The following is a 25,245-nucleotide window of genomic DNA, read 5'->3' on the forward strand; positions in this document are numbered from 1 at the left end:
CTAGACTTTTACTGGGCTTGAGAGCATGATTATGCTTGCCACACAATATAAAAATTCATGCATCGTTTGGCATTAGGGTAAGAGGGACATAGTGAACAGGTGGGGCATAGTGAGCATTCCGTGCACCAGCTTGGACTTCCAGCCATTTGGAACAAATTGATCGGTGGTAGGATCAACATCATAATGATATTGGACCTACTACCAGTTGATTTGTTTCATGCAGCTAGAGATCCAGAGACTAAGTGCGGAATGCTCACTATGTCCCACCTGCTCACTATGCCCCTCTTACCCCTAGACGGCTCTCAATTAATAACACTTGAGAGCAGGCGTAAGATTGTATAACAGACGCTCGGGTTCGCGAAGAAATTCCTCTGTTGCCGTGCTATATGGTAATATCACAGACAAACAGACATAACACATTTAATATTTTTCGCACTAGAGCACACTAGGACGGGCAGTACGCTTGGCAGATGGTGGTAGTGCGTAAACGTTAAACGCAAGGGAATTGACTAAGCACGCCACAGGCGGCAGTACTACCAACTAAGAAAAATTTGAATTGATCGTTAAATGCGTGATCGATGAACATCATTCGAATGTTATGCCTGTTTTCAATAGCTTTGAAAGTTCTTAACAAATGTAGTTAAGGGCAGGTCTTAAGTTCTAGTTAGCTACGGGGAAGAAAATTAAACAATGAGTATAGGTTGATCATTTATTAATTACGGTCAGAACGTTACATGGTACAGCTCGCTTACCACCTTGATAAATAAAAAAATCATAACATCGTTATGCTCAACATGTTTGCTTCAGTCTTACAAATTATCATAATGCTTTTAAGAAATGACAAAAAACAATCAATACTTCGTTTTGATGTATCCAAGCAGATACAGCATAGCAAAAAACATAGAAAAGAAATAATACACCTGAGTCTCTTGAGAAGCTTTACACCTAACAACTATGGGGTCATTTCAATTTTGCCATACTTCCTAACGATGTACTCCACGTTCATCGCCAACTCCGGGTCAAGTCTCACCTTCCCAGTAAACTCGATCAATGCTCCGGCGCTCACCAGATGCTCCTCTCCAGCAGGAACATTCAGTACAAGCTTCGAAATGAATACAGCAAGTTCATTCGACGATAGCTCGACTTTATTGCAGAATTCCAGCAACCGATTGATGTATACGATCTCGAATCGGTAATCTTTCACATTAGAAAATTCCTCCAATGTACGAAGAAACGTCGGAATGCCGTCGCCTGTGTCCAGAATCAGGTCTACTAGAACATTGATTTGATGGAAATTTTTCTTGGTATGCTTATCCAAAACGATCTGGACCGCCTGAACCGGACTGGTGCCACTCATTTTCAGGCCTTCCACAATGTACTTGTAGTACTGGATGGGACGCTTCGGTTGTTCACAATCCGTGATCGTGCTGACCAGTTGGTGTCGCATGTTGTTTCGACCCATCACTGTTGCAAACACCGGGAAGTATTTGTTGAAAAGATCGTCCCGAATGGCGACAAACTTGTAGGCTGCCATAATGGAGTCTCGGTTCTGGATGAAAAGCTTCTGGAAAACATCCTCCTCTTTCGGAACTACGTGCGAGTATCGACAGTGGGTTCTGATGCATTTGTTAGTCAGGAAATCGATACACCCGAAGGTGAAGCTTATGACTTCCAACTGCTCGTTAGTACGTTGCGGCTCGAACTGCGGGCCTGCAGAGGGCACACTCATCTGAGGGAACAATTGCCCCAGACCTGGCTGCTGGCTGGGAGCGTTTTGGTTAGGCACCATTGATGCCACCGAAGGTGGCATAGCGGCTTGATTCATTTGTTGCTGGCAGCATTGCTCCCACAACATGGCTATCAAGTTGTTAACATTGCTTTCAGGATGCTGCATTCCCTGCATTCCCAGCATTCCACCACTGAACATTGACGGAATATTCATTCCTGAATAACCAGACAACAACCCACGGTTGAAAGAGTTAGTGTTTCCCCCAGCGAAGGACGGTTGGAAGCCTCCAAGCATCGGAAAGCTAAGTAAAGTGGGCTGCTGCGGTGGATTGTACTTACACGCTTCCGGAACGTAGGGTTGCGAAACGGGCTGCTGAAGGCCATGCAACATAGGCAGTGCCTGAGGCTGCGCAATGTCGTTTCGAATTGTCCGTTTAACGTTGAACAATTCAGAACGATTCGGAATACTGCTTTTCTTTTCCACCGCCAAAGACGGTCCCGGTTGAGAAACCTGATTCGATACTGCCTGCCCACCGGCTTGTGCTCTATTGTCAGCTATCGATACAGCCAAAGGATTCAAATCTCTATAGGGAGGCATAGGATTCAGGTATTATTTTAAAAAAAAACTGCATGAAATACTTACGGATTCACGTTTCGACTGACCGGTGGCACAAATCGTTCCTGCATGATAATATGCGGTTTTAGTTCTTGCCGATCATTAGAGTGCTTGACATGATCGTCGACGTAGTCGTTGATGATAAGCCGTTGCACGGTACCAGCGCTAGGTGCAGGCCTATTGTGTTCGGAACGGGATGTCGATGGAACTGGACTCAAGGCAGGTTCGTCATCTCTGCAATTGGGATCGACTACATGCGGGGTAGACGATGTCACCACTTGTGGTGACGTAGATGGTTTTTTGGCCAGCTTTGGTATTCGGAAAGTTGACCGTACGGTATTGACTACCTGCTCCTGAAATGTTTAAAATTTAAGCATTCTTTCAAATTTACGTCAACTGTTGTTAAAAACAATACCAATCTTTGACGGGTTGGTGGATCCTCCGACTTGCTGGATGTATTATGTTCGAGTTCGCTTACTTCACGATGAAACAATAACATGTCTGTATAAGTTCTATTGTTTCCGTTTGCAGTTGGTTTTATAGGCTGTTCTACGGGTGGAGATTGGGAATTCATTATGTGATGTAGCGCTGATCGGCTCGGAATGTCGACGTCGCTGAAGCTACGCTCGCATCCTACTGGTACACCTGTTGGCACCCTTTCGTTATTGGCCTCACGCATTGGTGTACGTTTTGCACCGTGGTTTAACAGGGTGCGGAATTTATTAAAGTATTCCGAGTGAAAGTCGATCTGATCCAAGTCGATGGACCAAGTCATGCCACATATCTCCGTTTGGCTGGCCTTGGTGAATGTCTTGGGCTTTTTCAGCGGAGTGTTGATCAAACGTATCTTCTCTTCCGTAAGCGGTGAAATTACAATCTGTAGATTGTTCATTGTATCAGCAACCTGTTGACCGTCGTTTAGATCTTTTCCCCCTTCCGCAGCATAATCTTGTGCAGTAACTTGGTCCGTCTCCGACGAAATGGAAGACGCACTCAACTGTAGCTCGGGCTCTGTTTCAGTTATAGCGCTGTTACTGATAGAAGTGGTTTCTGCTTCCTCACTGCTACTGCTGGTCAGAAGTCTACGCTTTCGCCTTTGCACTGGTCTCTTCGTAGTATTATTGTCCTCTGTCAAGTGTAAACAAATGCATGTTGTATATTAGTGTTCGGAGAACCGTTTCCCGGAATTTTTTTTCTTGGTGTAAAAACTATTCAACTATGTTAGCGACAGTATAACATTACCCCGAATGTCACTATCCCGAACGCCAGTACCCTGAACGCCGCTACTCCGAATGACCACTACCCAGAATTAATTGGGTTCTTTAGGGGTTTAAGGTAATTCCATATTCGTAATCTGCATCACAAATGGAACTGAAATCCAAAATTTCATCAATTTTGGAGCACTGGAACTATTTTAAATAAGTGTGATTACATAAGTAAAAATCACCATCTTAGTGCCCCTCGGTGGTACTTTGTATGGAAGTAAGCTGTCAATTTGTTAGTTTTGTGTCAAACAGTGAAGTGATTATTTTGCTTTAAATCTTGATTTGAAAATCGAGATAGAAGTAAATGGGATATCGTTGTGCTCAGAAAACGAAGCGCTTTCAGATGATGTATAGAAACCTATATATTTTTCAAAATTAAAGCCCCAATTGACCATTTGAAAAGTTGTTGATTTTCCTAATTACAGTTTACTCTTTACAACTTTTTTCCGTCGATCTTGTTTTACGTACTGAGCTGCCGCTCATCGCAAGCCGGTCTCATTTGCGTTTTTGTCAAAATTGTTTTTTTTTCAATGGAAATGGTAGCTAATCACCCTTATTTCCATAAACTGGATAGGCTCAACAACTTTGTACAGGGAAAAACAGTAAAACGGATTGTCAAATTGTGCGACGCAAACTTAAAACGCGTTTTTTCGACTTGCTGATTTGTGCTATGGGACGGACTTGCCATGAACGACAGCTCCCACACCTGGATCCTACCCATCGACCCATCAACTCATGGACCAGGGGCCAACGGCTTTACATCCCTTCCGAAGGAAGGCGTGATCAAATATTGTATGCCTCAGAAAATCCCGACAGCGCCTACTGGGATTGATTCCAGGCCCTTCGGAGTGAGAGGCAGTCCCACTTACCACGAACACCACCAATTGTGCTACATTACCCGAACGTCATTACCCCTAATGTTAAAAGAACGAACAGTAATCAAAAGAAGACAGAATTTCATTCGGGGTGTTCGGGGAAGTGACATTCTGGGTGATGTACACCACAAAAAAAGTTGCAGCAACCAGGTCAATCCATCGTTTGTGCACTATTACATTGTACAATGTAAACAGAAAGTGCGAAAAAAAAATACATCAATCGATGAAATATTGCATCTGATTTATACCATTACATTAATATTTCATACATCAGCATGGATTACCGTTGATCGATGTTGAAACTTTTTGTTTTGCTGTGTAGCACAACCAACATGGCAGTTTGTTTTGAAACCGCTTCTCTCTAATACCACAAACGAAGTGACAGACGACTTACTGGCGAAGAAATCAATTAAAATAAGGTGGTTCGCTGTAATAGAATTTTCTTAGAAGCTTGTGCCATCATCCACCAGATGGGATAGTATTTTTGTTTTGGTTTTGCACGAAGTTGATTTAGTGTACAATGATTCTTTGACAGTGTGCAAAGAGTGTATATCATTTTGTCATTTTTTTATGCATTCCAGTTTTGAGTAGAGTGAAAGAGATAGAACCAAAACATTCTAGTTCAATTGGTGAAAATGCTAGTTCAATCCAGTAGTAGTGTTGCCATGTGGTACAGTCCAGTAGTAATGGTGTTGCCATGTGGTACACTGAAAAATTGCAATAGCAGGTTAGTCACCAAAGTTTTCGAGCCGCTCCGTCTGTCACTTCGTTTGTGCTAATACTAGACCTGTGCGCGGGTCATTTCATCGGCGGCGGCGTCGCGGCGTGACGCCGTTGATTTTAGTCGGCGGTGGCGTGTATCGGCGGATCACTTTGGTGGGCGTAAAAATATCGCATTTTCTACTTGAATTGGGTTCTTTAATTTTAAAAAATATATCGGTTTTATATATCATCTTTTTTTTTATATATATAATGCGTTTATTTTTCCAGGCTCATTTGCTGTAGCTTTGCGGAGCCATATATATCATTTGAAAGAGCTTTGTTTTCTGAGCAGAGTGATATTTTTTTCGAACCCACACACTTTAATCTCGGGACAAAAGGTATGGAAAAGCGGGCATAGAGCGGCTACTTTCTACCAGAGCTGTGGCACCACCAACGAGCTGGGAACCGGCTTTGTAGTGCTGGGTAAGATGCGCCAACGCGTGATTGGTTGGCAGCCGATCAACGCGAGGATGTGCAAGTTGAGGATTAAGGGCCGTTTCTTCAACTACAGTATCATCAACGTGCACTGCCCACACGAAGGGAGACCCGACGACGAGAAAGAAGCGTTCTATGCGCAGCTGGAGCAGGTGTACGACGGCTGTTCGCAACGGGACGTCAAAATCGTCATCGGCGACATGAACGCTCAGGTAGGACGGGAGGCAATGTATAGACCGGCAATCGGGCCAAACAGCCTGCATGCCGTATCGAACGACAACGGCCAACGATGCGTGAACTTTGCAGCATCTCGGGGTATGGTAGTTCGAAGTACCTTTTTCCCCCGCAAGGATATCCACAAAGCCACCTGGAGAGCACCTGACCAACACACAGAAAACCAAATCGATCACGTTCTAATCGACGGGAAATTCTTCTCCGACATTATCTACGTCCGCACGTACCGCAGTGCGAACATAGATTTGGACCACTACCTAGTTGCAGTATGCACAACCGGTGAACACTCGTGTTTATTTCAGTTATAGTGGGGACGTAATTTGTGATTAGCCCAGGTCCCTTTCAAATTGTATCATTATTTATGTACGGCCTTATATTTGAAATGACGTTTCACATTCATCTAGTGATGGCCGATTTTCATTCAAATAATCGAATAATCGATTAACGAACCGAAAAGTAAAATATTGGTAATCGGTTATATCATGCCGATATAAGCATTAACATCTCCAGAGGATCATCACCGATCGTTTCAAACATGTGCTGCACTCTCATTGGTGGAAAAATGGCAGCACAGCGAACAAAAATAAGCTATTAGTTGTTAATCGAGTAATTAAAAAAGGGACATCTCTGATTTTGGTGTGATTGTTTTGATAAAAATGAGCGCAATATTTCATCTCTTCCGAGGGGGCAGCAAAACCACAAAATAACCTGGAGTACAGGGGGTATTCATTGGATGAAAGGGACCGTGAAAAAGGACACTAAAATAGAAAGTTTTTCTTCCGACAGTTTCATCTTAGTATTCATCTTTGGTATGCATGCGCTCAAAAATCTCGACGGTGCATAACACACGTCGAAGTCGAACGCCGCGACCCAACATTGAGCAACTACGGGACGCCGGAGTTGCCCAGGACTACGCGCAGCAGCTGGAAGTTGCACTACCCACGGAAGAGCAGCTTGCCGCAGCTTCTCTTGAAGATGGGTGGAGGGACATCCGTTCAGCCATAGGTAGTACTGCTGCAGCGGCATTAGGTACTGCAATCCCGGACCGAAGAAATGACTGGTTTGACGGCGAATGAAAACTGTTCGTAGAGGAGAAGAATGCAGCACGGGCGAGAATGCTGCAACACCGCACGAGATTGAAAGTGGAGCGATACAGACAAGCGCGGAACAGACAAAACTCGGTTTTCCGAAGAAAGAAGCGTCAGCAGGAAGACCGAGATCGCGAGACGTTGGAAAATCTGTACCGCGTAAACGACACACGAAAGTTCTATGAGAAGCTAAATGGTTCGCGCAAAGGCTACGTGCCGCAAGCCGATATGTGCACGGACTTGGACGGCAACCTTCTCACGAACGAGTGTGAGGTGATTGAGAGGTGGAAGCAGTACTATGACGAGCACCTCAACGGCGAAGCAGCAGAAAACGAAGGTGGCACGGCAACAGACCTTGGAGCACGCGCAGAAGACGACAGGCTACCGGCCCCTGATCTTCAAGAAGTTGAGGAGGAGATCGGTCGGCTGAAGAACAACAAAGCAACTGGTGTAGATCAACTACCAAGTGAGCTATTAAAATACGATGGTGAAGCACTGGCTAGAGCGCTGCACTGGATAATTGCCAGGATTTGGGAGGAGGAGATATTACCGGAGGAGCTGATGGAAGGTGTCGTATGCCCAATCTACAAAAAGGGCGACAAGTTGGATTGCTGCAACTACCGCGCAATCACACTGCTGAGCGCCGCCTACAAGGTACTCTCCCAAATTCTATGCCGCCGTCTTTCACCATTTGCAAGAGAGTTCGTGGGCAATACCAGGCGGGATTCATGGGTGCCACGGACCAAATTTTCGCGATTCGGCAGGTTCTGCAGAAATGCCGCGAATACAACGTGCCCACACATCATTTGTTCATCGATTTCAAATCCGCATACGACACAATCGATCGAGATCAGCTATGGCAGATTATGCACGACTACGGATTTCCGGACAAAATGACGCGATTGGTCAAGGCGACGATAGATCGAGTGATGTGCGTTTTTCGAGTATCGGGGATACTCTCGAGTCCCTTTGAATCTCGAAGGGGGTTACGGCAAGGTGATGGACTTTCGTGTCTGCTGTTCAACATCGCGTTAGAAGATGTGATCAGAAGAGCTGGGATAGACACGAGTGGCACGATATTCAGGAAGTCCATCCAGCTCCTTGGCTTCGCCGATGACATTGAAATTATGGCACGGAACTTTGAGATGATGGCGGAAACGTACATCAGACTGAAGACTGAAGCTAGACGGATTGGACTTGTCATCAACGCATCAAAGACAAAATACATGAAAGGAAGAGGTTCTAGGGAAGACAATGTTAGCCTTCCACCCCAAGTTCAGATTGACGGTGACGAAATCGAGGTGGTCGATGAGTTCGTGTATTTGGGCTCACTGGTGACCACCGAAAATGATACCAGCAGAGAAATTCAAAGACGCATTATGGCATTCACCACCGCACGAAGTTGACTGTCTACAAGACGCTGATTAGACCGGTGGTCCTCTACGGCCACGAGACCTGGACTATGCTCGGGGAGGACCAACGCGCCCTTGGTGTTTTCGAACGGAAGGTGTTGCGTACCATCTACGGTGGAGTCCAGATGGATGACGGAACGTGGAGGAGGCGAATGAACCACGAATTGCACCAGCTGCTGGGAGAACCATCCATCGTCCACATTACAAAAATTGGGTGACTACGGTGGGCTGGGCACGTCGTAAGAATGCCGCACGACGACCCAGTAAAAATGGTTCTAGAAAGCGACCCAACAGGAACAAGAAGTAGAGACGCGCAGCGGGCAAGGTGGATCGACCAAGTAGAAGGTGACCTGCGGACCCTTCGCAGATTACGAGGCTGGCGAACTGTGGCCATGGATCGAGTCGAGTGGAGACAACTTCTTCGGACAGCAGAGGACAACAAGGCCTTAGCCTGATTGGTAAGGTAAGTACACTTTCATCTCGATTTATTAAATCAAGATTTAAAGCAAAATAATAACTTCACTGTTGGCGCTAATAAGGTGATTTTTGCAAATGTAATCATACTCATTTAAAATAGTTCCAGTGTACCAACATTGATTAAATTTTGGTTTTGGGTTCCATTTTTAATGCAGATTACGAATATGCATTTACCTCAATACCTTTAAAGAACCCAATTCAAACAAAGGTCACATAAATTAAATATTAAATGATTGTGTTAATTTTTTGTTACATGTTATAGACAACACCATTTGAAATTAGCTACCCAAAACACCATCGTATCTTTCCAAACAGTATCGAAATTATTTCTATGACTCTTTGGATGAATGCTCGATCTTTTTGGAGATATTGAACAAACAAAATGATGGTTTGAGACTCTGGCCATTTCCCGGGGGAATTTGTAACGTGGACAGCTGAACGGCGCCGGTGATGTAGTGGTAAGCGTGATTACCTCTCACTCCAGCAGGCCTGGGTTCAATCCCAGTCGGCGCCGCCGGGATGTTCTGAGGCATAACATCTCTGATCACGCCTTCCTTCGGATGGGAAGTAAAGCCGTTGGTCCCCGGTTCATGAGTTGATGAGTCGATAGGTAGGGTCCAGGTGTGAGAGCTGCCTTCCTGGCACGTCGGTAGCATTGGTGCTCAGCACGGAAAACAAGATCGACGGAAAAAAACAAACCAAAGGGAAAAAAACAAGTGGACAGCTGTGGCCAATGTGGTACTGGGCTATCGATGTAACTGCCATGGGTCGTTATTTTCTTCGGATTCTTATGTGATTGGAGGTGTTGCTTTGCTTGATATGTTAATGTTAAAATCCAATGTTTTTTACATGCCTGGGTGAATCTGGAATATATCTGGCATAATGTGTATCTTGGCTAGATCTTGGGGGTTAACTGCAAGCCACGCCCATCTTCAACACTGGGGTGTTTCATTTTGAAAAAAAGTGTTTTATTTTTTATAGGTTACTCTCCAATTTGATTCATATAAACCTATGCAAAAAAAGGTAAATATTGATGAAGGTTTAGCTCGCAAATGGTTAGAAATTTGTATAGGAATTACTATGCGTTGCGTTACGTGCGTGTGTAACGGAGTAATTCGTAGATTGCACACTGGCAACTATCATGTATCAACTTTAACGTTCTTATTCTGATTGCTTAAGGAAAACTATTTGGGAGTGAATTGTTCTAGATAGAGCTGGAATTAGGTCGTAACAGCTTCTGTAAACAATGACTTCTCTCGATAATTTCTCGGAAGTCATGGCTCTCCCTGGCAAAACGACGTCACCTTCGAGTAGAGGAAGACTTCTCCTACCCGATGGATATGTTGGTTTGTGTAGGCTTGCCTTGAATTCCGAGAAATCAACAAGAGAAGTCATTGTTTACAAAAGGCTGTTACGCCCTTATTCCAGCTCCAGCTAGAGTTCTCCAATCAATGTTCAGAACAGGAAAATCATGACAATTACCATTGCCGTCCACGCCCATCTTCTCCGTTACGGGGAAAGGAAGGATATTGTTGATGTAACATCTACTTAACGGGAAGCCAGCGACTCTCCGACGCCCCCATAGATGCTACGTAGTTGGATAGTTTGGTAGGAGATTGATCAGGATTCGCTTAAGCAGGCGATGCGACCATAGTAATTGTTTTGTTCTCGATGAGCTTGGGAGTAAACCCATGATCTTCTACTCAGTAAGCAAAAGCGGTAGCCGCCAAGCTAGCCGAGCTCCTAAATTTAAATTCCAATCCTTTTTAAAATAAAATTAAATAAACTAAATTAAATAAGTTAAATAATAAAATAAAATTAAACAAAACTATGTAAAAAAACTCTACAAATTTGTATGGGCATTACTACGGAAGAATTTTTAAATAACTTATATCGTTCTAAGTTTGGTTCTACTGGTTCAAATTTTGAAAAGAAAATAATATGTTGTTTCTATGACCATGATCAAATAGACTGTAGTTGTTACGATCAGTTTTATAGCATATAGGAGAAAGATAAAAATGCGAAAACATTACAAAATAAGGTCGATTGACAGATAAAATGCGCAAGGCAGCACCAATTTCATCACAATAATAACAGACTTATTAATCATTGGCATGACAACCACATATCAATTTTTTTCATCGTTTTGGCAGCTATAGCAGCTATTGTATACAACCAAAGTTTGTGCAATGCAAGTGAAACTCAATAATTTCCCAATAATTTTCCATGCAAACTTCAATCCATTGGCGCGATACTTTCTGAACACGCGTTCTAAACCAGCATGAAAATGGAATATCTAAGCAATCTGTCAATTTTCCCATTAATTCTGAACCAAAACTTAAAATCTTATCTTCTTCTTCTTCTTCTTCGTGTTCGCATTTCAAGCTTATTGCTTAGCGCATATTAGCTTATTGCGTGCTCTCAACTTAGTGTTCTAAATGCACTTCCACAGTTATTAATTGAGAGCTTTCGATGCCAATACCAACGCATGAATTTGTATATTGTGTGGCAAGCACAATGATACTCTATGCCCAGGGAAGTCGAGAAAATTTCCAACCCGAAAGATTCCCTCGACCGGACCGGGAATCGAACCCGCCGCCTCCGGCTTGGTAATACCGTGCCTTTACTGACTAGGCTATGAGGCCCCACTAAAATCTTATACAAGAACGAAAACATGTTGGATTCAACCAAAATGTAGAAGGTTTGGCAGCTGTAACATACTGCCTCCCGGACGTATCTGATAATTCATTCCTTTATTTAAGGTCGGTCTCTGTTCCGCAATCTAGTGCCAATCACCGACGGACATCGTTTGCCAACCGAATGTGCAGGAAGGCAACTTCCACACCTGCGTAGGATATCGCACCATTTCAAACACACATGGGCCGGGACCAACGGCTTTACTTCCCTTGCGAAGGAAGACGTGACCAGAGATTAGTATGCCTCAGAAAAATCGGCGCTTTTTACACCAACGAAAATTATTGTTATTTTCCAATTTGGTGCAGTTTGCGATGAATGATTCTTCTAAGCTTTAAAAACATTTTAAAGCCATTACATCGTCGACGTATTTAAAATTATAACGGCGGCGTGTCAACATTGATCACGGCGGTGCGCCGACTCAAAATCATCAGCGGCGGCGTGTAAAAAGTGTAGGCCTACTCTGTAGAATATTTACTTTCCAGGGAAATGGTGTGCCGGGGAACGGTACGTTCCGGGTAATAATGCACAATCGTATATTAAACATATAGCATTATACCCTGGACAGACTATGGCTTATATCATGTAATATAGGCTGTCTTGCAATGAGCACTCATACATCTAGTTGTCACTGGAAATCCTATGTATGAGTGCTCATTGCAAGACAGCCTATATTACATGATATAAGCCATAATCTGTCCAGGGTATTAAACAAACATTAACCTACCATTTCTCAACGTGCAGAACGACTGTTCCGAAGTAGACTGCTTCTGCGAACTGAAAGAAGCCCTAGAACTTTCCTTGCGTTCAGAAGTTGGGCAGTAGGAATCGGACTTTTCCGATTTGCGACCCATCTGACGTCCTCTTCGTTTAGACGAACAAGTCTCAGACGGTTCCGTGTGGCCTTTGTTAGTTGGTGCTATTGATATGAAAAGAAGAAAACCGATATTTAATTCATCGAAAACAATGGGTTTAGAAACATCGAAACACACTTGAATGTTGGTTAGTAGAGTAGCCGGGTTTGATCACCTTGGGTCGGCCTCGCTTGCGCACCGCTGACAGAACAAGCTTCAAACCATTACCAGTGCTTCTCACCTTCATGGGACCTCCAAAATATATGGTAAGACATAATATAAAATTTGATGTTATTGGTGGTTAGTATTAGTTTCGTGTAATATGCTGACTGAGGATAATAATCTACAGTCAACTCTCCACAACTCGATGTCCACTAACTAGATATCGAGTTATAGAACCATAGTAAAAATTCATTTCATGACTACTGTGATAGCGATTTTGTATGGGATTTTTATTCTATAAGTCGATGGTCCCTCTAATATCGAGTTGTAGAGAGTTCACTGTAATTATTTAATATGTACCTATGTATCAAAGGCCGCTATAGAAAAGCGTTTCCCATTAGCTAAATCATGGTCTACGCAATTATACAACATTTATCTGATATAATAAGCTCTAATTCCACTCACCCGAATAGATCAATAACCCGAAAACAACACAAGCCCAAAGGCAGCATTGATATCAAGACAATGAATGGAAACCTTAAATGAACCCGGACCAGAGGTTTGATTATCAGTAGCACTAACTAACGATTTTAAATTGGCTCACTACTTGACTGGCCTATATTCTAGTCGAAATTCTACTACTACCTACACTATGTTTGTTTTGATTCGCTATGAAAGTTTTAAAGATAACCGGGACCATCTGGTCTTAAAGTTACCTCTATGGTAGCACCTACTTTGTACGCCAAAAATATCCCGAAATTATTCAACCTGAAGACATTTAAATTGCAAAACATGATCCCAGGTAGACCATCATTACTGTGAAGACATTCCGAGGAGCTAACATTATTTTACCACAGACAAACAGACGTAAATCTTTGAATACGTTTTTCTTGAAAGAATAGTATCTCAAAACATAGAACCTCAACAACGACTTCTCTCGGGCTTCTCGCGGAAAACAAGCTTGCTCGCTAAGTCGCAAACGATATTGTATGCAAGGTAAACAGAATATATACATAAGCCACCGCACTGTGTCGCCGAGGCATCCGAACGTCTGATATATCTAGACGCCGATCATCCAGCGTTGGAAGCATTCATCAATCGATCAGCTCCTGTTCTCTATGAAGACATCGTTGATGTACAAAGCCTGGACTTTCGTAGAACTGACTTCGTTGCATTGAATCACTCACTGGCCCAGGTAGATTGGCAGTCGCTTGACTTGTGTTGATGAAGCCGTTAACTACTTCGACGAAGTTGTGAGCCGATTAATAGCGGACTGTGTGCCTCTGAGGAGACCTGCTCTAAAACCTGCATGGTCTATTGCTCGATTAAAACTCTTGAAGCGTGTGAGATCGAAGGCTCTTCGCAAATACCGTAATCTATTCATCAAGCGATTATTTTCTTTAGCAAGAAGCACTCAAGACGTATGCAGACCAATCTCTAGCGTAATCCTAAGCTATTCTGGACGTTTGTGAAGACAAAAAGGAAAGAGGATGGACTAACGGTTGAGATTCATCTAAGCGATAAAAGAGCCAACACTTCTTTAGAAAAATATAACCTTCTAGCAGAGAATTTCAAGAGTGTCTTCAAAGACTCAACGGCATCGTTAAGGTTTGATATTTTCACGGTCACATTTGACCTCGTCGACTCCATCGGCCACTCAAAAGATGCTCAACAGAGCTTTCTTCTCCGCTTTCAAAGCTCACTCGTTGGTTTAAATCATATCTTACCAATCGAGAGCTTTGCGTGGAAATTGGCTCTGATCAATCAAATATATTTCAAATAACTCAGGCGTTCCTCAAGGCAACAATTTGGGACCGCTGCTATTCTCGATATTCATTAACGAAATAGGTTTGATACTTCTAACTGGCTGCCGGTCATTCTATGCAGACGATGTCAAGACGTACGGCGTTGTGCGATGCTTCACTGATTGCTTGCGGTTGCAGCATCTGATCGATAGTTTCGAAGAGTGCTGCTCTAGGAATTTTCTCACGTTGAGTGTTCAAAAATGCAATATCATCACTGTCCATCGCAAGCTAAAACCTATTGCAACCAACCTCTGCAGCGTTTGGACAACGTTCGTGATCTAGGAATTACACTTGTTTCTGCTTTGACATTTAAGCTTCATTACACGGATATCGTAGCCAAAGCTAACAGGCAACTCGGATTCATCTTTAAGATCTCTGATGAGTTTCGGCATCCTACCTGCCTGACAGCTCTATACTGTTCTCTAGTGCGATCGATCTTGGAATTTGGTGTAGTACCACAGACAAACAGACATAACACTCGCAAGTTGTTCATCGAACAAGCATTTAACGGTAAATTTAAAAATATCGTAGTTGGTAGTACCGCCACCGACAAACCGACATGACGCTTAATTCTGACTTATGCCCGAAAATCGTAAACGGCCGAATTAAATGTACAGTGATCCAGTCGAAACCATAGGAATTTTTGATCTAGATTAAAAAATAATTTGTCCATAGTAGATCAGATACGAACCAATTCATAACTTTTGCATGCGGGTTCATGGCTTAGCTAAATATTTCCCGGGAACACGGAGCCAGATCTCAATAGTGTGCTTTGGTCAGAAATTTTATTGTTTTTACTATGGTCATTCATGTCGGTACCGCCACCTGTGGCGCACATAGTCAATTCCCTTGCGTTTGACGTTTACACACTACCGCCATCTATTCAGCGTACTACCGATTACAGTGTACTCGACATATGGCGGTAATGTTTTAGCGACGATGTTTTAAATGAATAATCAACACACTCAAAAGCTCTTCATAATGGGATTCCGTTAAGAGGTTCGACAAAATTAAAAGATTAAATCGAAGCCGCATTGTGTATTGCTTGGATCCACCGGTGCCGATTCTTGTAAGATTCGAGCGTCGAAAGTACACTTGCTGAGTCGGAGAGGATTGCTGTAGGACACGATGAAGCTTCAGGGGCAGCTAAAAGTATGGCGACAGCTTTGGCTGTGAACACGGAACAGGTATCAGGTAGGTGATGAAAGTAGGTTATATTGGGACCGGTTACCCCAATTCCTACGTGACCATGTGCTTTAGAGCCGTCGGTGAATATGAGTTGGTTATTGGCAAGCCTGGTAGAAATGAATTGTAGGTATGCTTTGTGAAGATGAATAGAGTTTTCTCCAGCTCTTAAGTTCCTTTTCATTGTCCAGTCGATGTTCAATTGAGGAGAGTTCCAACCTCTGTCGCCTACCCAGTGACCCCCATAAACTGGAGAGAGCTCCTTTATTGGTTAGATATCGAAGGAGTTTGTTCGCCTCCGTGAGAGGAGGAACACTCCCTCATTCTTACCGATGGTGCGTTCAAGAAAGCTAACTGCTTTCGAACAGGTGGCGATGGTCATCAGATGCCTAAGGGGAAGTACACCGATTTCGATGCAAGCAGCTTTTTCCGTAGTGGATGGGAGTAGCCCTGATACTGTTCTGATACACCGGTTGTAGACCGGTCCCAGCATTGCGACCATTAAGTCTGGGGATTCGAAGCGCAATGTCTCGGTTATTATATTGAAGGCGACTGGTGGTAACCCGCAGGAGCCGCATCAGGGACTGACAGTTCTCTCTAACTGACAGTAACTTTGGGTACTTGTCGCTCAGCAAGCTTCTGCGCAAAGTCCGGTATACCTCAGGGCAGCCATCTGGGACCATTGGTATTTCTCCTCTACTTCGACGACGTTCACCATGTTATCACAGAGCCACGATTATCGTTTGCAGACTATCTGAAAGTTTTTCTGCGCATCCGCTCCGCTCACTCGCCGACTGCCGTTCTCTCCAAAATCAGATTGACATCTTTGCTGACTGGTGTAGTCTAAACCGACTGGTGGTCAACCCAGCTAAGTGTACAGTTATTACTTTCTCACGCAAGAAACAACCGATTATTTTCAACTACAAACTACTAGGCACGACTATCGAACGGGTGCACTGCGTGAAAGACTTAGGCGTTTTTCTAGACTCAAAGCTGACATACTCACACCATATATCGTATGTCGTCGACAAAGCGTCCAGAACGCTTGGCTTTGTCTTCAAGATTACTAAGAACTTCACGGACATTTACTGCTTGAAATCGCTCTATTGCTCTCTCGTACGATCTACGTTGGAATACTGCTCTGCTGTCTGGAGCCCGAACTACAATAATGGGGCCGAGCGAATTGAATCTGTTCAACGACGTTTTCTTCGCTTCGCGCTCCGTAAGCTGCCTTGTAGATACCCACTTCGTCTTCCAAGCTACGAGAATCGCTGTCAATTGATCAATATCGAGCCCTTACGTATCCGAAGAGAAATTTTCAGAGCCTTAACCGTCGCCGATACTCTGCAAGGAAGAATCGACTGCGAAGCAATTCTGCAACAAGTGAACATTAATGTTCAACCTCGATCACTACGCAACAGTCTTATGCTGAGACTTCCACTTCTTCGAACTAATTATAGCATAGGGAGCGCTATTTACGGCTTGCAGCTAGTGTTCAACCGAGTAGCGTCGATGTTCGATTTCCACTTGACACGGAATATGCTTCGCCGAAGATTCTCTGCCTTTTTTGCTGACCGAAGGCGCTTGATGCCCAACAGCTAAGTGTAAAATTTAAGACTTATAAATTTTTAGTAACTTGACAATGCTTTCCTAGTTATTTTCGTTTGTAACTGTAGTAACTGTAGTATATGTATGTCGTCTGTATAATCTGTACTTTTTTTACAACACATCATTGGGACTATTTCTAGTCTGTTGATGCAACCATAACAAATAAACAAATAAACAAATAAACAAACAAAAGAAAAATCATTTCTGAACACAATCACACTAGCTCGTGTGGAGACCAGATCACAGATGCATTCTCAAGTATGGGCCGAACTTAAGAGCAATATAGTGCCTTCAAGCAGTGAGGGTCTTTGAATTCTCGTGCAATCTTCGAAATAAATCCCAGTTGACGATTTGCCTTAGAGATGATCGACGAATAGTGCAGATTGGATTTCATCTTCGGGTCCAAAAGAACACCAAGATCAGTCATACGGTCTACTATGCGAAGCGAAACGTTACCAATGTGGTAGTCGTATATGACCGGGTTCTTAGAGCGGTGGAATGTCATTACAGCACACTTTGGAATGCTGATGATGAGCTTATTGCGACGGCACCAATCCACAAACAAATCTAGCAGAGCTTGAAGACGATGACAATCCTCGATCGAGTGAACTATGACGTATAGTGTAAGGTCATCTGCATAAATGAGCTTGCATTTTACTCCCAACAATGCTGCTACATCGTAAACAAAAGTGGACCCAGGTTATTTTCCTGAGGTACACCAGAGGTGCTGCTAAACGTAGAAGAGACACAAGATCCTAGTCGCACTCGAAGAATTCGTCCGGTCAAGTACGAATGTAACCATGATCTAAGCTGCTCAGACGCTCCTAGTCGGGAAAGCTTTCATAACGCTTGTAGAATGCGGCTTTTGGATCAGTATATATGACGTCGACTTGTGCCTTATCCTCCATCGTGGTGATGCATATACCTACTAGTGAAAGCCAAAAGGTTAATAGCTACCGATCTACCAGGAATAAATTCATGCTGGTCAGTTGAAATGTAGTTTTCCGAGCGATTCAATTCAAGACAAATAATTTGTATTATGCGCTCAAAATAGTCTCAACCAGTTTGGACGCTGCCGAAAGACTGGTGATACCTCGATAGTGCTTGATATCGCGTTTATTGCCAGCTTTAAAAACAGGAAACATATACGACTGCTTCCACAATGCTGGGAATTTTCCTTGCTCAAAGGATGCACTCAATATGGCTGCTGAAGGTTCTGCTAAGATAGCTGAGCAACGGCAGAACACCACTGTCTCCTTGCTGCTGAAAGTGCCATATCCCGAGTTACTTCGAATGTGCTCAGTTCCACTAAGTCAGTAGGCGTATTAGAGGCAGCAGATGCAGCTTCAAAGTCACTTGTCATATTTTTATCGAAGATAGAAGCAAAGTGTCTCACATGCATCACTATAGGAAAAGTTGACTCTTTCCTATCGAGTAGCATGTTGAATGGTATACTCGAATATTTGCTGTTGACGAAGCTGAGAAGTAATCCAGGCTGAGGAAACAGGGCGCGATCTTGACAACACTTGATTCCAGCCAATGTTGAATAATACTACAGAAACGTACAGTCATTTAATCAACATCAATGCATTCAAACACATCGGCCCAGTATTGATCAAAAGGATGCTGCAGTAATGAGACATAGGTAATCAATTTTATATAAGGCTAGACGCCCTGCTCCATCATTCACGTGAGCACTATACAAAAACTATACATTATTATACAAATAAGACTCATGCTCATCGTTTGTCATATAAGTGTATCCGCGGCATACGCCTGACGAAATGTTGCTACCCTGACTGAATGACATATAAAGAAACAACTCAAATTGACTTAAAAGGCACTATCAAACCCCCATATGAGTTAATACATTATTTCAAATCTCTATTATGTTCTGCAATGTTTCATAGAAGAAATTCAAACAGCCTCTATGAAAGTCTCTATGTTTGCTTAAAGGTCATTCAGCAAGGGAGCAAAAAAAGTCAAGATCACAGAGAGTTGATTTAGATTTTTCTCCTTTAGTTTACTTAAATCTTTGGTTTTTATTAGTTAGGTAGGTTCCGATTCAACACATTGTAGTTTCATTTTTATACCTGTGATCTTGACTTTTTTTACCTAGGGATGAGTACTTAACCCCCTTAAGTACTTAAGAAGATTTTGATAAGTTCTTTAGTGGGAATGACACTGATGAAGACTGCACATTGTAGTCGAAATACCGTGTCTGTCATAGATACCAAAATTAATTAAGTGGAATTAAATGGAAGATAACCTTTTTGCCTTTTTTTTAAGCATTCCGCTAACAACCCAATTTCATTCAGAGTTGGTTGGAAATGCTAACATGAAGCTTTAGTGTGATGATTTTTTAGCTAGAGAATGATCTTTAGAAGAGGGTAGGTGGATAGTTCCGTTAGAGTACGGCAGTATGAAAATTGAATAGAAGTTGAAAATGAGCGAAGGGCCATTAATGCGACCGTTTTTCACATTTTTGCCTAACCCGTACGATGTACGCGGGGACTTGAAGTATGTCTCCAAGTCCACAGGCAAAAATGTGCGTCCCTCTTTTTGCTCATAAACTGACTGCGGCTGTGGAATAGTTCTAGCGACGTTTTCATCACTACCTAAAGCCCCACGTTGCGAGAGCATTTCCAGTCGATGCTGTGTTATAATGCTGTTCTTCTTTACCCAACTATTGTGTTGCTCCTCTCGTCATGACCATTACTTCGTTCAAATTAAGTATTATTAGTTTCGCGAATCCGCTGGAACCGGATCACTTTGACGTTTCTATACATTCTATCGAACTTGTATGCAACATTGTTTGAGACTTGGCAAGCAAGCTTTTTCCGCGAACAGCTCGCGAGATGTCGTTAGTGAGTTCCGTGACGATATAATTGTGGAAAACTTATTTAAAGCGTTACTTTTGTTTGTCTGTGATTTTACTCATAGCTACCTTGGAATTCTACTCCAAAATTCCTTTGAAGTCTAGTCGTTATAATTCAATTCCCCATATTTTTTCAAATTTAACTCAGTACTACTACTTATTGTTGTTTGCAAACAGATTCTGTGACACTACCCCGAATGTCACTACCCCGAACGCCATAACCCCGAACGCCATAACCCCGAACGGTACACTACCCCGAACGCCGTTACCCCGAATAGTACACTACCCCGAATGGCCACTACCCCGAAATTAAGACAAATGGAAGAACAGCAAGGGATCAAAAGAAGGGTAAATTTTTGAAAAGGAAATTTCCTTTTCTAATTTATACTGAATACAAATGATAGGATTCTATAACATTCCCCAGAATCTCATTCCCCAGAATGCACCATTCCCCAGAAAAGCATTTCCCAGAATGAACCATACCCCAGAAAACCATTCCCCAGAAAAGTATGCCATGTATTAGACAGTGGCGTCGCCCTAACCTCAATCTACCTGTTCAACAACTCTCAAAACGTAAACAAACAAAACAATATTGGTTTCAATGGATACAAATCAGTGAAACTAGAAGACCCTATGCCTTTTGAAACTGATTTGAAGGTAAAAATGACCCTAAATAACGATTTCAAAGTTGTTGAACAGGTAAAAAGTGAGGTTACGCGACGCCACTGGTATTAGATTGACTATTTTTGTTTATTATAGTCACTCCTGGAATCTTCTTTCGCGTATATAAAAAGAAAAGAAAAACTTCTTAGGGTCTGTTCATAAACTACGTAGCAGGGAATATTCCCTTCTTTGAAAATATAACAAAAGGAAATAATTAATTCTTTGGATATGCGATAAAGAACAGAATATTCCCTTCTTTGAATATATAAAAGAGAATATAATTAATTCTTTAAATATATGATAAAGAAGGGAATATTCCCTTCTTTGAAAATATAACAAAAGGAAATAATTAATTATTGGATAAACGATAAAGAAAGGAATATTCCTTTCTTTGAATATATAAAAGAAAAAATAATTAATTCCTTGGATGTATGATAAAGAAGGGAATATTCCCTTCTTTTAATATATAAGGAAAGGCCGAAAAAGCTTGTAGTTTTTTCGGCTTTTTTATGTTTTCGGCCTTTCGTGATTCGGCCTTTCGTAGTACTCCCATATTATAATCTAATACTTAATATGAAATATTATCGGTATAGATGAAAACTGGAATAACCCATCAGCGAGAAACCATTTTACTTTTATTCTGTATGTTGAACATAGTGTTGGAAGTAGTGCGCAGTTAATCACACAATAATGCGCTATGCGTAGGGAAAAGTTCGCGAATCATAGTGAACTCTTGCTTCACTGATTTACATGAATCAATTTTAAAAATGCTCTTATATGAACCTAGACATAATAATTACATTAGCAAATTAAGTGCTTCTAAATTCCAATAAAAAATTATCATTTGTATTCAGTATAAATTCCAAAACAAAATTTCCTTCTAAAAAATGTACCCTTCTTTTGATTCCTTGCTGTTCTTCCATTTGTCTTAATTTCGGGGTAATGGCCATTCAGTGTAGTAGGGCATTCGGGTTAGTAGGACATTCGGGGTAGTGGCATTCGGGGTTATGGCGTTCGGGGTATTGACATTCGGGGTAGTGTCACAGAATCTTGCAAACAATGTCTGTAATTTACAGATTTTATAAACTTCGTAGATCTTGAGATTTGTGCTCTTGAAATTGTAAAGTGTGATAAGAAACAGGACTCAACATGGAAACACCTTAATGTGAGGCTGATTTTAAGTGCTTGTTATGCTGACTAAGTCAAATGAAAGTAACCGATTACCCGGATTGAAATTATGATCTTTGCTGATCATTTTCACAGCGATTTTTAGACCAATGATACATACCTACATATAACTAGTCTACCTATTACTTGATTGTTACTTACCTTTATCCTTCGAAGTCTTCCCTGAGCGCATGGAGGATCTTTTTTTCAACGGTGGCATGACGAGTTGCTCTTCGGAACTACCACTATTCTTATCGCCCACCATAGACGCCGAATTATCATCCGAACTAGTCAACGCCAAATCCTCCTCCAGAGTAGGCATATGCATACACACTGACGACGTAGTCTCAACGTCTAATTTCGAATTTTCCTGGGCTTCCACCTGCTTTTCATGGTTCGCATCACCCTTCTTCGAGAGAAGTTTTTCCGTTGGCTTGAAATCCGTCTTCGGCAGCTTGGATTTTAGTTTTGCTTGCTGCGGCTTGTTGTTCACACGACGTTTTCTGACGCGACTGTTTGAAGGGCGGTATTCTTCGTCTGATCCTCCCATTGCTACAATTCTTTTGCGTCCGCGTCGTCCACGCTGGGTGGCATTCCTGTTGACTTGCTGTTGCTTTTTCGGTAGTTTGTTCTGGAATGGGTACTTATGATAATTTTGAATAATCTTGATATGTGGAGGTTTGATTTTGCTGGCATCCCAAACGGATTCTACAGCAACAGCGGGGGTATTCGAAGCATCCACTTGCATGTGCACGACTTCCGGTTGCACAGTCCCATCGCATATGGTATAGCAGAGAGCGATCGGTTCCTCATTAGAGCGTTCCACCAACGGCTTCCCGTCATCCATAATGGTATTGAGGGACTCCAGGTGCTCCTGACTGGGAAGTTGCTGCGACTGCTTCTCGCAATCAGCAAACAAAGAATCCATTAGGAATTTCTCCTCCGGCGATATCGAGTGGAACACTGCGTCGGGATCATTACCAGTCGGTTCTTTTTCGATCCAAGCATCCAGCATGTCTTCCAGCGCAATATCCGTTGTCGGAATTGGAAAAGAGTTTTCCTCTAGTTCTTCCTTCTTTGGGTCATTATCGCTCAAGGGCGCCTCATGTTCCAGCTCTTTCACAATAGCTTCTTTCAGAGCCAGCGAATTCATCAACTCCTCCTTCGACCCACTCTCGGACTGGCAAACAGTAGCCTCCTCCGTCGGTTTCTCGTTGTGATCGCATTCGTTCTCAATATTCTGTATTCTTCCTTCAATTGCATTGGGATCTGTGAGTAGGATATCATTTGCTGAAATTACAATGATATCCTCATCCGGAATAGAAGATGTCCCTGTTGAAGCGGACAGTACACTGGACTTGGATGCTGACCGACACACAGATTTACGTCGTTTGTAACCTTGCATGGCAGGATCAATTTTTTTCTTTCTCTTGGCCGGTTCCTTCGATTCCTTATCAATGAACTTTATGTTGGCCCTTGACTTCCTGGTAGCACTGTTGATGACCAATATTTCAGGTATGATCGTTACGTTTCGGTTACGTAAGGACTTTACCCGTTCACCAACATCGTCAAAGGATCCTTCGGAGTCGTTTCTGATGCGTGATTCGATGGACCGTTCCGAAACCGTCGATTCAGCTACGATAGGGAATGAGTCCTCCGACGATACCATTGTTAGATCAAGACTCTGGGGGGATGTTTTCTTTTTGCCTTTTTTGTTCCTCTTCTTTTTGAGTTTAGGTACCTCCACTTTAACCTGACTAACGGGCTCGGTATCCTCATCGGTTGAAGTCAATTCAATTGTAAAAATGTCTTCCGGTTGGGAAAAATCTGGTCGTTGTTTTATCGGCGATGAGAACTCTTGCTTCACTCTCGCCCTTATACTTTTATCGCCGTCTTCATCTGTTTTGTCATCTTGCTCGTAATCCATTTCACCCATCTCCTGATAAAGATCTAACTTGAGCCGTAAAACGTCGGGATCTTCTTGCTGGAATGAGAAAATTTAAAGTTAATTCCCAACATTTACTACCAGCCGTACTTGGTATACTTACATGACAGCCGTAGATGCCAACTTCACTCGTCTCACCACTGCTGTTCAATGCAGGACTAATCTTAGCTGCCGATGAATCGTTCCTGCTGCCGGCCTTTTGTTTGTCCTGGATCCCATCCATAATTTCGGATACTTTTTCCACAAAGTGATCGATCTGCAAGCTCAGCGATTCCTGGCTTCCCATCGAATTCTTATCGTCTTCTACGTCCGAAACGCATATCTCCGGGATGATAATCTGCTTCACCAGCGGTTCTCTAAGAATTCGTTCCTTCTCCATTTCGTTCTTTACACCAAGCGATATTTCTGGTTTTGCATCATCCACCACACCATTTGAAGGTTTCATGAAGGTATCCGAAATGTCATCATCTATTTCAATTACATCATCATCGGGATCGAGCAATGTTTTCTCTGAACACTTTTCCTTACTGTTTACAGCTTCTTCAGGCATCTTCTCCGACCTCTTCTCTACTTCTTTCGACTCTTTCTCCGTCTCACTACATGGTTTACTGTTTTCAACACTTGCTTTGTTTTCCCTTACCTTCTCCTTCGTTGCCTCTCTTCTACAAAAATCATTCTCCATGTCGCTATCGAAATCCTCCGTGTAGCAATCGATGACGTCCAAATCGTCATCATCGTCCGCCAGCAACTTATTTTCCTCCTCTTCCGTTATGTCGTCGTCACCGTTGCTCGAGGCTGGCGCGGATCTACCATCTGTTTTTCTGACTTTCTTATCAACACTATGAGCCGATTTCTCAAGGGGGCCGTCGGTCGGCACCTGTTTTTGAACTGACACGTTGGACATTTTGGATTTTTCGGCAGGCTGTTGTCGGAAAACGCCAAACGGAAATAAATAATGAAAATCCACCAATTTTATCATAAAAATACAGAGTAAAAATACCTCCGCTGGTGTTAGCCGATCAGTAGCACAGCACTCAACAAAATGGACTGATTTCCACGAGTTTGCCAAGGAAATTTACATCAAAACACATTTTCCTTCCATTGTCAAGTTGATTCTTTTGTTCGTTTGGTATCCGCACGATGCACGCGCATGCACGAACGGTTATAGATAATAGACTGTTCAAGTGAGTTTTGATCTACTTCACCCCTGATCTGATGGTTGGCCTCCCAGTGACTTGAAAGCCTTTAAAACTAGCCAGACATCATCTAGCATTCTGGACATTTCATTCGCAGCTCAAACCAAGAATTTTGTCGAACACCAGCACGCAGCCATCTGGTAAATATGCCCCTATGCAGTGCCTCTACTGTCGGCGTCAGTAACGATGTTGCCCG

At 42.7% G+C, this 25,245-nt stretch overlaps 1 protein-coding gene across 2 annotated transcripts; it reads right to left on the reverse strand.

Moving 5' to 3' along the window:
- Positions 1-708: 708 nt before the first annotated feature.
- Positions 709-25,008, reverse strand: LOC135705185 (uncharacterized). 2 transcript variants are annotated; one of them, XM_065226772.1, is made up of 8 exons: positions 24,854-25,008; positions 23,957-24,775; positions 22,071-23,892; positions 12,579-12,692; positions 12,314-12,505; positions 2,760-3,472; positions 2,372-2,697; positions 709-2,312 (listed from the first exon to the last, which is right to left on the reverse strand). In XM_065226772.1, exons 2-8 carry the CDS (start codon positions 24,755-24,757, stop codon positions 953-955), a joined length of 5,328 nt encoding a protein of 1,775 aa, XP_065082844.1. In that variant the 5' UTR covers positions 24,758-24,775; positions 24,854-25,008; the 3' UTR covers positions 709-952. The 2 variants fall into 2 exon arrangements, with proteins under 2 accessions (XP_065082844.1, XP_065082845.1); XM_065226773.1 differs by lacking the exon at positions 12,579-12,692.
- Between the last annotated feature and the right edge of the window lie 237 nt (positions 25,009-25,245).

Source organism: Ochlerotatus camptorhynchus, unplaced genomic scaffold, assembly GCF_037179485.1.
Source record: "Ochlerotatus camptorhynchus isolate MF236.1 unplaced genomic scaffold, CSIRO-AGI_Acam_v1.1 ptg000261l, whole genome shotgun sequence".
In the NCBI taxonomy this organism is placed as follows: domain Eukaryota; kingdom Metazoa; phylum Arthropoda; class Insecta; order Diptera; family Culicidae; genus Ochlerotatus; species Ochlerotatus camptorhynchus.